The sequence below is a fragment of the Notamacropus eugenii genome, chromosome 2, assembly GCF_028372415.1.
Source record: "Notamacropus eugenii isolate mMacEug1 chromosome 2, mMacEug1.pri_v2, whole genome shotgun sequence".
Classification (NCBI taxonomy): domain Eukaryota; kingdom Metazoa; phylum Chordata; class Mammalia; order Diprotodontia; family Macropodidae; genus Notamacropus; species Notamacropus eugenii.
In genome coordinates, this window is record NC_092873.1 from 123,454,256 (window position 1) to 123,470,424 (window position 16,169).

The 16,169-nt window shown below is 35.1% G+C and overlaps 1 protein-coding gene across 1 annotated transcript in view; it reads right to left on the minus strand.

The window, feature by feature from the left end:
- Positions 1-313: 313 nt before the first annotated feature.
- The window catches only part of BMP5 (bone morphogenetic protein 5), a 170,501-nt gene continuing 154,645 nt past the window's right edge, over positions 314-16,169 (minus strand). The window contains exons 6-7 of the mRNA XM_072642502.1: positions 13,877-13,987; positions 314-2,239 (exon numbers count right to left, since the gene is read on the minus strand). Of these exons, the coding sequence (XP_072498603.1) occupies positions 2,090-2,239; positions 13,877-13,987 (261 nt within the window). The 3' untranslated portion in view covers positions 314-2,089. The remainder of the gene's footprint in view (positions 2,240-13,876; positions 13,988-16,169) is intronic.

The following is a 16,169-nucleotide window of genomic DNA, read 5'->3' on the forward strand; positions in this document are numbered from 1 at the left end:
ATCATTCCATGCTTGGACAACACTAATTGCTGGGAAACTTTTTTTAAAATAACATGAAATCTGTTCCCTTGTAATTCCCACACAATTTGTCTCAGTTCTATATTTCAAGGTCATGCAAAAGAAGTATAATCACTGTTTCACATAAAGAGTGAGATAAAGAGTGATAAGAGACTCTTTTCACCTTAAAAATAAAGATATCGTATCTTTTTAAACTTTTTGTCTCTAGGCTATCTCCAATATTTGTGCTTTATATTTGTTCATAATGGAAATCATTTTTTTTTAAAAAAGCACACAATAGAGTCACCTATAGCATTACAGGTTTATTATATTTTAAAATATAGAAATATATTTAAACAGCACATTTTAAAGAATAATATTATAAATTTTGGTTTTTTAAAAAATTCTCACAATGGTACACCATTATTCAAAAATATATTACTTAATGTACCCCAAAATACAGTTACCATCAAATTTTCTCTAGGATAAATTGTGTTTAAAACAGCATAGCCATATACCTGAATCACAAACAAACTCATAACTCTTTTGAAGTTATTCCTGATATCATTTTTTAAACCAAATGACCCCAAGTGAGAAAACTCACAAGTGGTACTGTGCTTTATTCATTTTCACATGAACTGTATATAGGTAGAGTTATGGACGGTAATGAAGTTACTACTTATAAATCTGAAGGTGAGTCCATAAAGAGAACTGTCCTGGAAAACAACAGCTCATTCTTCAGAAAGTTAAATGTGTGTTTTAGAATGGTTTTAGAAGACATTCCAACAGTGAGAGAAAATAAATTAATTTCAGAGGAAAGAACACACAAGCACACATACACACAACTGAACCTTTCCTCTTGGAATCAGCTGTGCTGGGAAGAAGTATTATGAAATATCTATTAAAAAACAACAACGTGGATTTGAACAAGCACATTCTCACAGATATGAAAAATGAATTTCGGCTGTTCTTTCTCAATGGCAAATTCTCTAAAATCATTTTGTTTAAATGTGTCCATTTGTGTGTCAAAATAATTCTGGAGGGTTTTGTTTTGGGTAATTTTATTCAGTTGAGGTTCAGTACTTTCCCCCAGCTAGGAACCCTAGTATCACATCAATCAACAAGCCTAGTTATATGTAACAGGAAGTTCAAGAAAACGGCTCTGTTGAGGTCCTTCTGCTCCTGGACACATACAGTAACTCCTGTCTAAGGGACAGGGTGGCTCATGTATGTGTTTCTTTATTTTGGACTAAGTTATTAAACATGAAAAAATCCGCAGCAGTAGTGCTTGAGATAATAGACAGACATGATTTATTTGAGGTAAGACGGTTGTACTACAATTTTTTAGTGTTAACTTGGAAAGTTACGGATACAGGCTCAAGCCTGTCTCCACATAATTCCTGAAGCTTTGAGCTCTTTGCAAAATCTACATTCCACTAGCCAAGAAGTAAAATGCTCCTAGAGTTACACTGATTCTGTTAAAGCAAACAGTTATAACAATTATGTGCAATCTTTCAGTTTCTATGTTCTACCTGCCATTTATTTACTCAGCATCGGTTCAATATTTCACTTTATCCAATGGAGCAGGACCCCTCAAAGACAAATTGAGTTGATCCAAAGCACTTTTGTTTGGGTTGCTATTATTGTTTTTCTTTAGTTTCTTCTCTAAATAAATATCCTGCCATGGGTTTCATTGGCACAACATTTCCAAATGTATTCAATTTCTTTCAACAATATAAAACAGTCACAGGAGTTCTAGTTTCAGGAAAACTGTACAGATTTTTTTTTTTTTTTGATGTTGAAATGGAATGGGTTTATGGCTCTCCACCTAACCCACTAAAACTCAGATCTATCATATACTGCGATGATCTAGAAAATAGATTGTACTGATAATTCACCCATTAAAGAGACTACATACCTGTGAATAAATAAAAAGCTTCTATATACAAAATACTGTACATAGGATGAAAGATGGAGTGAACTGGAATGGATTTAGAAGATTCCTTATTCTCCAAATGCATACTTTTTAATTGCAGTCTGATAAACCTTACTTTCAAATTTAATATTGTTGCTACAATATTATCATTTAATTTCAGTGGCAACCACATGAACGCACGACCATATTTCGGTATTTTTTCAGAATGACATTAGAACTGTCATCAAAATACAGCACAGAGATTGCATTCAGTTTAGTTGGTGCACAGCAAGGCTTGGGAACATGGTCAGGAAACATTAGATGAACCTGGAAAAACAAAGGAACAGCTTTTTAAAAATAGATACATTGAAGTATTTATCATACTTTGTGGCTTTTAAGACCTAAAATTCTTGAGTCCTTATAATTAATAATGGACATTAATTTTAAACATGAAGTTTTAACTCATTCCTAACCTCATATGTCTTCCAAAGAAAATCTTTGAAGTAATTATGTAAAATTGCTACTGAACTATATTCAATGATCATTCCCGATAGAGGTGGGAGATGGAGTGTGTCATATAGGGGAAATCAAGAAGGCAGTTTGACTGGATCAAAGATTTTGTGAAGGGACCACTGGACCCAGCTGTAGGGGGCTTTAAATGCTAAATAGATGAGTTTGTACTTGATACTAGGGGTAAAAGATATGCTTTTGCCTTTATTGAGTTAGAGATTGATATGGACAGAGCTAAGCTTTAGGAATAAGTCTTTGATACCAATGTGGAGGATGAAATCAAGGGCAGAAATATTTAAACTATTCTTTTATGCATTCACAATGCCATTCCCTCTACTCCCTAGTTATCCTCTCTTGACTAACCTTTGGCTGATGAACATTGTCAATATTATCTAGTCTGATCTTCAGATGATAATCTGTCACTAAGTCCAGGCTTGAAAATTTTCTAATTTGACAGAACCCCTCATCCCACCCACCCCCCAAAAAAGAATGTTGTACTCTCATGACCGCTGAGAACCTAAGGTTAGTCTTGTTCCGTGAAGAGACATCAGAGTAGATTTTGTATTGAAGGTAGACAGGTATAAGAAATGTAAAATAAGAACATAATTAGAATGAAAGTAATAACTCCCATACTGTTATTATCCACAGCAATGAGGGCATAGATATTATGAATAAATTCATGCCAAAGAGTCCAGGAGTGGGAAACTTACAGTCTTGAGGCCACATGTGACCCTCTAGGTCCTCAAGTATGACCCTTTGACTGAATCCAAACATCACAGAACAAATCCCCTTAATAACAGGATTTGTTCTGTAAAACTTGGACTCAGTCAAAAGGCCACACCCAAGGACCTAGAAGGCTATATGTGGCCTCCAAGTTGCAGGTTCCCCAGGCCTGTGATGATTTAAAGAAAACAACAACTCAATTGACCAGTGTTTTTAACGTCTCTCTTTTCTCTGCTGAATCTCTTTACTAGTCAGCCAAATAGTATTTATTAAGCACCTACAATGTGCCAGTTGCTGTCAAGTTCTGGGAATACGAAGAACGGCAAAAAAAGTCATTGGACTACTTAGATATTATTTTTTTCTTATGCCTCCAGCTCTTTGTAGGAGGTATTAAAAAGCAAGAAAAGCAAAGGCACTAAGGGAGGAAAAAAAAGTCTGGATACCTGCACTAAGAATGGGAAAAAAATGAAATTGACACATTGACTACTTATGAATAATTCTAATCTGACAGGCATTTTACCTACGGATTGATCTGAGATAATTTAGCAAAGAGGCAGTTCACTGATCTCTCCCACCTCTATATTGCCCCAATTCTCCCCCATCCAAGACTCCCTCAACCTCCTTCCCTACAAAGTTTATGGGAAGTCCCACTGATGAGTCATGAGGGGCTTACAGAATGCCAATTGATCCTCCAGGAGTTCTGGATGCACAATGAAATACACATCTAGCTTTGGCTCAAAGGATATACAAGTACTGAAATTTGCAGAGAAAAGTCAGGAAAAATGAGGTGAGCTGACAGAAACTTGAAATGTCTAAGACCTCACAAAAGGAAAACTTGGAAGATTTTTGAGACTTTCAGATATAGCTTGTGTCCCTCATCAGCTTTATCTTCCCTAACCCACACATTTATGATTGATAACCTGCATATTTCAATGACCTTGGCAGGCTCCAAAAGTAATTTTTACATAAAGATGGATTGTTCTTACAGGATCTCTAACGTATTAGTCACAAACACGGTTTCCTTTAACAACAAACATGCCTGTCTTGTTCTGTGTCTTTTTATGGAACAAGCTTTCTGCATTTATGGTGCACAATGCCAGGAAAAATCCCACTTCCCATGTATGCTGGCGCTGTGCTATGACTTATGTATAATATCCCAGGGCAGTGATGCAGAGCAGGATTTTGTTCCAAATCCATATCAGAGGGGTTTTTTGTTGGTTTTATTTTTTCTGTTTGTTTTAAACACTGCCTTGAAAACTCCATGGTCATTACAGCTGATGGTATTTAATGACCTTTAAAAATTATTTTTTAAGGAGAGGAGTGTATTTTCTCTATTAAAAAAATGCTGACCACTGTTTTGCTTGAGGGAAATGTTGGTGTTACTGGATAGATTTCAATGAATGTAGAGGTCACTACTGAAAGTCCATAGTTAAGGTATAAAAATATTTAGAGTAACACTTTCTGTCATAGCAAATAACTTGAAAAAAGGAGGAATGGATAACTCACATTTAGGGAATAACTAGAAAAAAGTATGGTGTAATGGGGAAAAAAAAGGTGTTGTATTTAGAATCATAAGAACTGAGTTCAAATCTTGGCTTTGTGATTTACTACTTGTGTGATTCTGGGCAAGCCCTTGATCTCTCTGGGCCTCAGTTTTCTTATCTGTAAAAAGAAAAGCTTAATTAGGTGACCTCTAAGACCCCTTCCAACTATAAATATTTGTCTCTATGATTATGTGATTATGGCACTAGACCAAACAATGAATATTAAGACATCAGAGAAAGTTGGGGAAATGTATGAACTGATTCAGAAGGAAGTCAACAGAGCCAGAATAATTTACCTATTGACCATGCATAATAATGCAAAGGAAAATAACAGAAAAAAGCAAGAATTCACACCAACCTAATGATTAATCATGACTTCACTGAATTATTGTTGAAAAATATTTCCCCTTCTCCTGTTGGTAAAGTGACTTTAGATGCAGAATTACCCAAAAATTATTAAACATGGACTATGTTTTCCTTGAGCTTAACTATATCTCTTTGTTTCAGTGGAGGACTCTATTGAAAGAGAGATAGTCATTGGGAAGTGACAGGATTTTTATAAAAAAAAAAGAGTATCAATACAACTTCTTTTAAAAGAAAAAGTAATATTCCATCACCTTCATATACTATGATTTATTCAGCCATTTCTCAATATATGGGCTTTGCTACCCCAAAAAAGAATTGCTATAAATACTTTTTATAGAAATAGGCCATCAGTAGAACAACCATATTGGGGACAAATGCTCTCTGATAAATTCCTCTCCAATTCATTCTTACTCTGTGATAATAAGAGTCCTCTTCTGTAATAGTGTGCAATGTGTGAGACCTAATCTCCCTTCTGACCTCCAGTTTTGCATCTCCAACTGCCTACCGAACATTCCAAATTAGAAATCTTACAGACATCTGAAGCCTCATGTGTCCCAAACTGAACTCATTCTTTTTCTCCTTAAGCCCACCTCTCTTCCTCACTTCCCTATTACTTTTGAAAATACAAGATGCTTCTAGTCACCTAAATTCACAATGTAGGTGACGTACCCTTTCCTCTTTCTCACCCTTCATATCCAATCTGTTGCCAAGGTCTGTCCATTTTACCTTGGTACAATCTATTGCATTTGCCTCATTTTCACCTCTGTCAATGCCACCATTTTAATGTAGCCCCTCATCACTTAATTTCCTTTGGCACTACCACCACCTGTGAAGCACTTATTCCCTTACTTACCTTACTCCCAGACTATTGCAGAAGCCTACTAGTTTGTCTGCTGGTCACAACTCTCTCCCCACTCCAGTTCATTCTCCATTTAGATATCAAAGTAGCCTTCCTAAAAAGCAGGTCTGATCATATCACACACTTATTCAACACACTCCAGTGGCTTCCTTTCACCTCCAGGATCTAATAAAACTCCACTGTCCAGAACCTTTCATAACCTAACTCCCTTCCTGACACAGCTATCCAGTCTTCTTATACTTTATACTCCTCACTCCATGTACTCTGAAATCCAGTGATACTGGTTTCATTGCTGTTCCTTGAACAAGACACACTTCAGGTACTTTTATCAGCTTTTTCCCATGCTCTCCATCCTCTACCTCTTGATTTCCCTGGATTCTTCTATTTCAAGCTAAAATCTCACTATCTACCCATCTTTCTTTCTCTCCTTAATGTTAGTGTCTCCCCTCTGTTGATTATTTCCAATTTATATTTTATAGCTTGTTTATGCATAGTTGTTTACATGTTGTTTCATCCATTATATTTTAGCTCTCTGATGGCAGAGAATTTTGCTGTTTGTATCTTCTGCACTTGGCACTATGCCTGGTGCCTAACAGTTGTTTAATCAACAGTTATTGATAGAATAGCTGAGTGTAGAAGTGGGCATGAGGGATTATGGTCCATTTCACAAGATCCAATAGCAGAATTCTTCAGCCTATGCTCTTCACATCTGATTGCAGAGTATTATTTACACAAAGAGCAGGGGAAAAAGTGGTTAATATTAAAAACTGAGGATTGATATCAGAAAGAACAGACCTCGCACCAGAAGGAACAGAAGTCAAAATTTACCAAATTCGCTTGATTTAGTAGAAGAGGGCAGAAGTTGACCAAAGAGGGAAGCATGGGAAAAAATCCAGTTGAAGGTTACTATAAAACTTAGAGTGAACCAATCAGATCAAGAGTAGCAGAGTATTATGGTGAATAGTTTGACCTGTTAAGCATTGAGCTCCTACAGGATTGTTCCTTTATATATACTATACATATGCATACATACATATATATGTGTGTGTATGTTTGTGTGTATGCATGTGTATCTCATACAGGAGACTGGCTAAGGAACCCAAAGTGCATAAACATTGCCCTTTGTGCTAAAGAACTCAATCATCTTTCTTTGTAGACTACCAGATACAATATCTGCATGCCTTGTTTTTCCAAAAGAAAGGTATTTATTGACTTATCTTCATAAGAAAAATAATAACATAATATTCCTTCAATAAACTAGTTTAAATTAATATTAAATTTAGTAAATAATTAAATTTATTAATTCAATTTATTATTGAAATAAATTCAATAAATTTATCAATAAACTTCAATAAAATAGTTAAACTATTAAACTTCCCAATAAACTGGTGGTATTGGGAAGAGTGGGGATACACATATACACACACATTGTCTATAAGAAGAGAAGGATAGATCAAATCCCTAGCACTGTTGATTGTGATGTCCTTTCCCTCTCTGTGGTTCCCTCATCTTTTCCCCCTGACTGTAAGATTTTTATTTCTGAAGCATATATGGTAAGCTTGAAATTCAAACCTTCTTTCAATAATAAAGTCTGTATTCTTCATTTTCTTCCATTCATCACATTCAAATCCATCTCCCCAGATGTTGGCCATCCTAATGCACTGCGTATATGTCCAACCATTGCATAACTAATATAAATAATAATAAAATGAAATCTGGGAAACCATAGAATCTAAATACTAGTGCAACGCTAAGCAGTCAGGGCAGCTGGACTGCTAAGCCACAACAGTGATTATTCTTAGCAGCCGAGTTACTCAGAAGGAAGTTGGGTTAGTTCATCCTGTAAAGTGAAAAACTGGAATTGGTTGCAAGGACCACTTGGCATTCCTAATAGTGAAATACTCACAAATCCTAGCTATATCCTCCTTTCCCTGGCCATGTGCCATTCATTTCTGGTTTTCTGCTTAAGAAACAAGAAAGAATGTGATTCTTTAAAATGAAGCACACAGAAATCCTTGGGCACATTTCCACAATAATTTGCAGTGGCACTAGGTTTGTCTAACTAGTACTCAGCATGGCAAAGAGAACAACTTTATTTGTCTCTTCTTTTGGATGTTCTGTCCCACAAATTCAAAATGCCATGTAATCTTTTACAGCTGTCTGGTTTCTCCTCACAAATAGACAAGTTACATCATTCTGTGTCCCTTCACAGAACTGCTCCATTTTCTATCACCACCACAAGAATTTTTGCCTCAGTTCTGACCATTTTTCATGGCTTATTGAATCCTTCCTTTCTCTCCACGCCTGGCATGCACTCCCTCCTAAATTCTACCTCTAAGAATCTCCAATTTCCTTTAAAAATCAGCCCAAGTGCCATCTTCTTAGTAGATGCGAAGACTTTCATGTTCTCCACCCCCATCCCACATCCAACTACTAGTTTTTCCTCCTCCAAATTACATTCAGTGTATTTATAAAGCTATATTCATTCTTTTATATTTTGGATATCATAAAAATTTCTGGTTTTTGTCTTGTATCTCTTCTAGAAATAAACACAGGATAAAATTATTTGTTTAAATGGAATTAGAATTCCTTTTGTTTAAATATATTTGAACCTATGGGCTGTAATCAAAGCTTGTCATTTTTCTGTCAGTTTTTCAGTTTAGACTCTCTATGAACCCATTTGTTGCTTTCCTGGCAGAGATACTAGAGTGGTTTACTTCTTTAATTTATTTTACAGATGAAGAAACTGAGGCAAACAGTTTTGCCCAGGGTCACACAGCTAGTAACTATCTGAGGCTGGATTTGAGTTCATGAAAAAGGAGTCTTTCTGGTTCCAAGAACAGTCCTCTACTTACTGAACCACCTAGCTCCCCACAATCAAGACTAATTTTTTTTTTTGCAGGGGTGGGGGGAGGAATGACCTATTTGCTTTGTGGCTATTATGATAAAATATGATGATGAATTAAAGAACATTTGTCAGCTTAACACTAAATCATGTCAAACAAGTGATTTCAACAATTTTAAAAAAATACTAGTTTGTAGGACCTATTACATAAGTCAAGAAAATAATCATTTTCCTTTATATCTGGTAATTTTCATGCCAGTGCTTTCTGGCAGGCTACTTTCTCACTTTCTCATCCATTTGTGTCAGAGAGGAAGTCTTTGTATCAATAGTTGTTTTGTTGAAGTTTATAGATAAATGAAAGAAAAATCCCTGATTAAGCCACTTCTATGTGACTACTATGATAAATACTGCTGATGTAGAAAGCAAAGTGAGACAGTCTTTGCTTTCAAGGAATTCATTTTCTATCAAGGGAAGATACCTAGACCACCAGGTCAGTCAGCAGGGCAAATGGAAAGAAGACCCAGTTCCCCTGTCTTCAATTATTTCACAGATCTAGTGGTTATTTCTTTCATTTTTTTCTAAAAAGCACCAAGTAGTTTCTATGATTATTTCCCTGTAATATAGTTTGAGATCTAATAGTGCTAGATACTTCCTTCATTCCAGTTTTTTTTTCATTATTTCCCTTGAATCTCTTTTACTTTTTCAGTAAAAACAATTATGCCAACTACTGCTTATACAGGATAATTCTTTGTTGGTTAGACTGTGTGTATTAAGTAAATAGTTTATATTTATACACATAAAAAAATCTATAGTCTTCCCTGGTAAAATGTAAGACCCTTGAGGGGAGGCACTATTTCATTTTTGCCTTGTATATTCTGTGCCTTCCTAGCACCTTCAAGGTGCCTGATATATACCTATTGGTTTTAGCTTTCATTCATGTTTCTTTCTCCTATAAGATATCTTAAGGGCCTAATTTAAAATCTTTGGTTAACACCCTCAGTCCCCTGTTTCACATGATTCAGAGCTATTCTCAGGCTGATATACCAAAGTCTGGACACAGTTTCACTACCTCTTGATATTTCTTGTCGTTCTTCAGCTTATGTTTATGCAAGTAAATAGTTCAGCTTCTCTCACAGCTGTTGTTTCTTAGGCACTAAGTAGATAGAGCATTGGAGACAGAAAAACCTGAGTTCAAACATTCACTCATTAAGTGACCCTGTATATGTCATTCAACCTCCTTCAGTCTCAGTTTCCTCATCTGTAAAATAAAGATTATGATAATAATACCTACATCTTATGATTTTTGTAAGGAAAAAATGAGAAAATATTGGTGAAGCATTTTGCAAACCTTAAAATGCCATGTAAATAGTAGATACCAGTCATTATTATTAGTCATTAAAAATATTCTATAATATCTCAACTCAGTAACTATTTTCTCCCAAGAACAGTTACCTAATCTACTCAAACAACATATGATCATAGATCAAATTATGCTCAGAGACTTTGCAACATTTCCCAGGAGTCTTTTCCTTATACTTCTGTAACTGAACTATTATTACAGAATGCCTTGCTTCAATAAAACAATAGCAATCTGCTGTGTTGGGCCAATCAGAAATATTAGTGGTCCATTGAATATATGGTGATTATACTGGTGGTGTAAGTATTTTGCTACTTTAGAGATACCACTTGTCTCATAAGCATATTGTGAAAAAAAATGCCTTGTAAAATTTAAAATGTTAAATAAATGCACACACTATTATTTTTGTTATCTGATTTGATCCGTCATCGATTCTAATAATAATAACGAATGCTGATTATTATCACTGTGATTTAGATAATGCTTGGCACTGTACCTGGCACAAAGTAAATACTAAGCATTGATTGGCTAATTGATTAGTTCCTTTAAGATTTGTAATTGCTTTCCACATATTGTCTCATCTGACAGTCACAATAGCCCTCTGCTGCAGGGGCTACAGGAATCGTTATACCTATTTTAGTGAGGAGAAAATCGAGCCTAAAAAAGTTGAAATAACTTGCCCTGGGTTAGACAACTATGCATGAATAGCTACTATGCATGTAGTAGGAAGCCAGGTCTAGGTGTCTAGATGGCATACAGGGGTAGAGAGCCTTCAGGACACATGTGACCTTCTAGATACTTAGGTGCAGCCTTTTGACTGAGTCTAAGTTTTACAGAATAAATCCTTTTATTAAGGATTGTGTGTACTACATGCATATGGGCCCAGAGTGAGAAAGACCAGAGTTCACAGGATTCAGAACCTTTCTAACTGTCTGCCTCTGGGCAAGTCACTTAACCACTGTCTACCTCAGTTGTATCAACTGTAAAATGAACATGAATAGCACCTATCTCCCAGGTCTATTGTGATTATCAACTGAGATAATATCTATACAGAGTTTAGCACAGGGCCTGGTGCAAAGATGACACTTAATAAAGGCTTATTCCCTTCAGTCCTCCTCCCAGCTGTGAATGCAACATTTCTTTCTACTAAATTTCTCAGCTTTCTCACATCCTTTTATAGAAATCTTTCTATAGTTTTCATCATATTTTCATATAGTATTGTTTACTAAGGAATTCAATGCTCCTTCAAAACTTTGCATCATGGTAAAAAGTTCTTAGGAGCATGGAAAAGAAAGCTAATTTATATTCCAAAGATTTTTGCCAAAATTAAGAAACTCAAGAAACCAATTAAAGAACCAAGAAAGGGAGCCTATTTTCTATATAGTTATATAATTCATAGTGATATAACGCTTTAATATTCACAAAAGACTTTTCTCACAATCCTGTGAGATAGACCTCATTATTCATATTTTACAAAAGACAAAACTCAGGATCAATTAAATTAAGCCATTTGTCTAAGGTTATATAGCTAATAAATAGTAAAGTTCGGATTTGAGGTTGGGCCTTTTAAGACTCTTTCATGATAACAGGCTAATGTGGAATTTTCTTGAAAGTCAGTCAAAACTAAAGCATATTAGTTGTTGAATTTATTTTTGCAGTGGTTTTTCCTAAATTACTGTGCAGTTCTTTGATATTAAAAGTCCCTGAGTAACTAGTGAATAACCACTTTCAGTAACTTGGGTTGTACAAATATGTAGAGAGCCAGGAATCCAGTAAAGTCTAGGAAGACGTACAGGAAATCAACACTTGGAAAAACAAAATGAGTGAATCTTGACATTGGATTTCAGCTTGTGGATCAGTTTCTATATGTTTTTATCTTTATTACAGCATAGGAAGAATGTGCTAAATGAAAATTAATATCAGTTGAACAGATCCCACCATGCTATAGGGAAAAAGGTAAGAACCTATCATAAACAAATTAAGTCTCATGAGCTGTCAGCTACTGAGCCCCCAGGGAAGGTAGGGCTGGAAGTTTTTTTTTTTTTTTTTTACCACTGCAGTTAGTAACAAAGATTAACCAAAAGGTATGAAAAATAGGACATGGACTGGGTTTCAGACTTTAAGCAAGTAGGAAGGACAAATGTAAAAAAGGATTTTTACAATGACTTTCAGAGCGAGTGCTATGTTTATATTTCTATCAGCATCATATAGCATCTATGTATATGCAAAATGTAAATTCATCCTAATTCTAGAGGAATGTGTTTCCACTCTCTAGGTTAAAAGGTAGATTGGAATGCTCCATAAAAAAACAAACAAGGAAATAGTTCTATGAAGAGGACCAAGAAGAAAACAAACTATGAAGACAGAGAAGGGAATTGAGACCTATATGAAAGTTCATATTGGAGTGAAAGTTAGATGGTAGAAGGAAGTGATAAGGAGAATGGAAAAGAGAAGGATTACCAAATATTTAGAGCTAAGTAATAGGTGTACATTTTCCTATAAAGGTGGCAGCTGGATTGGAGGAGGGGAAGTTGAGGTGAGAAGGTAGACTAGAGATAAGCAGTTTCTTGCTAAAGAATATTAAGGTGCCACTGAATGAGAAGTTATCAAACATTAGAAAAGAAATTTGAATGTTGGTTGTTGTCTCTTTTCTGAAGGGTACCAAATTTTTCTGTTGTTAATTTCACTTAATAGGAAGATTTATAATATCTGACAAGTGATAGAGATTCAGATCTTTGGGAACTACCAAATTCAATGACCACAACTCTCTCCTGGTCATTTATATATATAGATAGATGATACCAAGAAAGAATTGGTAAGAATAATGAAACCCTAGAAAAAAATCCTGAAGAACATAGAGAACCGATGGAATGTGAAATGTGTTTGTGTGTGTATAGGAGAGGCACATTTTAGTAATCACTATCACTGCTGATATAACCAGATTAATAACAGATAGATACACATGGGAACTGATCACCTGACTAGAAAGATGGTTTCTCAAAAAGGAATTTGGGGTTTGGGATCGTTGTTGAAAATGTAGGAAGGCATGTAGGTAAGATTCATCAAGGATTGGCTAAAAAATGTGTTTGCCTCGAAGCTTGCCAATCTGGTCAAGAAAACTTTAAAATAGAAAGGAATGAGACAAGAGAATATAGCCCACATAGTTATCATGTCTAGGGTCACAAAGTATAGCATGTACGATATAGGTTGAACACAAGCAAAAGAAAGGACAAGTAAAAATATCCAAGCCAGTGATAAAACAAAGGGTCAAAGATATTTATGTAAAAGTGAAGGAAAAATGGACAATGGATAGAGTGGACAAAAGAAATCCTAATACAAAGGAAAGAAATAGTTGACTACATAGGAATCACTGAACTTAATTGGAATGGAACTCATATCTGGTATGTGATTCTAAAAAGATGTACTTTATTAAAAGCAAACAGACTAGGTAAAGGGGCTGTGTAATAGCTTTCTATATGAAAAAGATATATTACAAAAATGGCAATCCAGGAACAAGAAGAGGGTGAGTGGATATTGAAGAGAGGAGAAGCGGCAGTGGTGGAAGATGGCTTCTAGGAGAAGGGTGTTGCCCTAAGGGTTGGCCTACAGGTATGGTCAGGGGAAGGTAGACTGGAAAACTACAACAGGGAAGGTGCATGCCCAAGTCATTGGTACCCTGGGGCATACTGCTCATTATCCTCATCCTAATAATTTTTTACTCTTACAAGAATAAAAACCAAATGATGAGAAAAGCACCTACCAGAGTTTGAACTATGGCGTGATTGGTAGCATTCATATGGGCATTCAATGGAAAAGAGCATTCCCCATCGCAATAGAAAGCAGCGTAGCCCTCTGGAGCAATGATCCAGTCCTAAAATAAATCCACAAAAAAGATAATATCAAATGAATATGTCTGTGTGAATTATTTAGTATGTAAATGAAGTATACTGTTCTTTACCCTAAAGGTACAAAATTCATAAATACTGGAATTACCAAAGAAATAATATTGAAAGGATCTTTCAAACTTTAATAGATTTTCTTTAAACAGTTTTCTCAGTGTTCTCCAATAATTAATCATTGAAGGATAACTTCTACTGTTTGCTAAATTTAAAGTTCGCAATAAGATTATAAATCAAATTTTTACTGGTTAACTCTTTTCAATGTTTCCTAGTATACTTTATAAAATATTGTTATTCATGCTATATTACTTATAATATTGTGTTTATGTGTGTGCATATGATAGGCAGCCTAGTTTACTGCATAGAGAGCATCCCTCAGTGTTTGAAATATCTGTGTTAAAGCTCCATCTATGATATATATTGGTGGCCCAATCCTAAGCAAGTAACAAATCTCATTGCCCAAGGTACCTTTCTAAGACTAGAAATTGTAGGGAAGGTGTCTATTGCAATTGGTAAGGGAACTTTCTCTCAGGGACCTTCCAAACACCAATGAAATAATATCTAGTAAAAATGTGTGTATATATGTAAATATTTGCTTATTGACACATGTCTATGAATGTTTTGAATCATTAAGCAGTATTCTGAAATATTATTTAGATTCTTCAAAGCTTAAAAAATGTTCTTTCATTTTATTCCTATGGGTACTCCCTCTACTTATTCAGAGCTCCACCACTCCACACTATAGTAGATGCATTCAGGAGTTGCTGTAGTAAAATAACAACATTGATCAACACCACCTCAGGGTGAACTTCTAGAAGTGAGCCTCTCCACACTTCATTAGCCAGCAAGCCACTTAACTACAATCATCACCCTTAACTTTGCCAACAGGCATACATTGCCAGTGCCATGATTCTAGCTTGATGGAACCTTCAGAAATTTGTAATATATTGGTAGAGTCTTCAATAACCCAGGAGTACAGCCCATAACAGACTTCGTAGGAGGACTCTTTATAACATCATAATTTAGTATTATATATTATAATATTTGTTGTTTTTTAGTTGATGAATCATGTCTGACTCTTGTGACCCCATTTGGGGTTTTCTTAGTAAAAATATTAAAGTGTTTTGCCATTTCCTTCTCCAGTTCGTTTTATAGAAGACAAAACAGAGTTAAAAAACTTGCCCAGGGTCACAAAGCTAGTAAGTGTCTGAGGCTGGGGATTTGAACTCAGGTCCTCCTGACTCCAGGGCCTGCATTCTGTTCACTGCATCACCTACCTGCCTATATTATAAGCTATTTTAGAGCTTATGTGATCACAGTAACAGACTCAGAGCTCAAAGGGACCTCAAGGGCCATAATGTTATAAATAAGGAAGCTGAGGCCTAAACAGATCAAGGAACTTGCCTAGTGTCACATAGCTAGTAAGTGACAGAGAAGGTACTGAACTCAGTTCCTCTGATTCTAAATCTAACACTCCATTGTATGCTACTTAATTCTGTCAAGTTCAGATGGAATTTGAGAAGAAAAGAAGTATAAACTTAGATGATCCTCATTGTTTCCTGAAAAAAAATAATGTGCTCATTTTGAATCCTGGATACTCAGACAAAAATGTTAATTCTCCATACATGTCCCGCATCAACTATTGCAGATCAGTTTTTTTAATTCCATGTTCCTTTTTAAAGTTCTGTATTATATAAATATATTTACATATGATATAAAATATAACGTATAACATATTATGTACATAATATGTACGCAATCTATATTTATACATAATTATTATAAACATTACATATTATACACACATATAATATATAATGTATACTATAATACATGTGTATGTATATATGTCTGTACATAAATACATATACACACACATATATACATACACAGACGTATGTAAACTGGAATTGATCCAAAAGGAATGCCTAGGAAAAATGAAAATATTTAATTAATTAAAACAGTTACTACAGAGATGTTATATCTTGCCCCTGTACAAATATAGCACTTCCTCCATTAAATGTCCAACAGTAGTAGATAGAATTAAGAAGCAAATTTAATAATCCCTTTATGAATCAAAACGTTAGGAATGAAAAGTGCTAAGGACAATGTTTTTTTTTTTTAATCCTATTACTAAGGAAGAATATTTCTAAG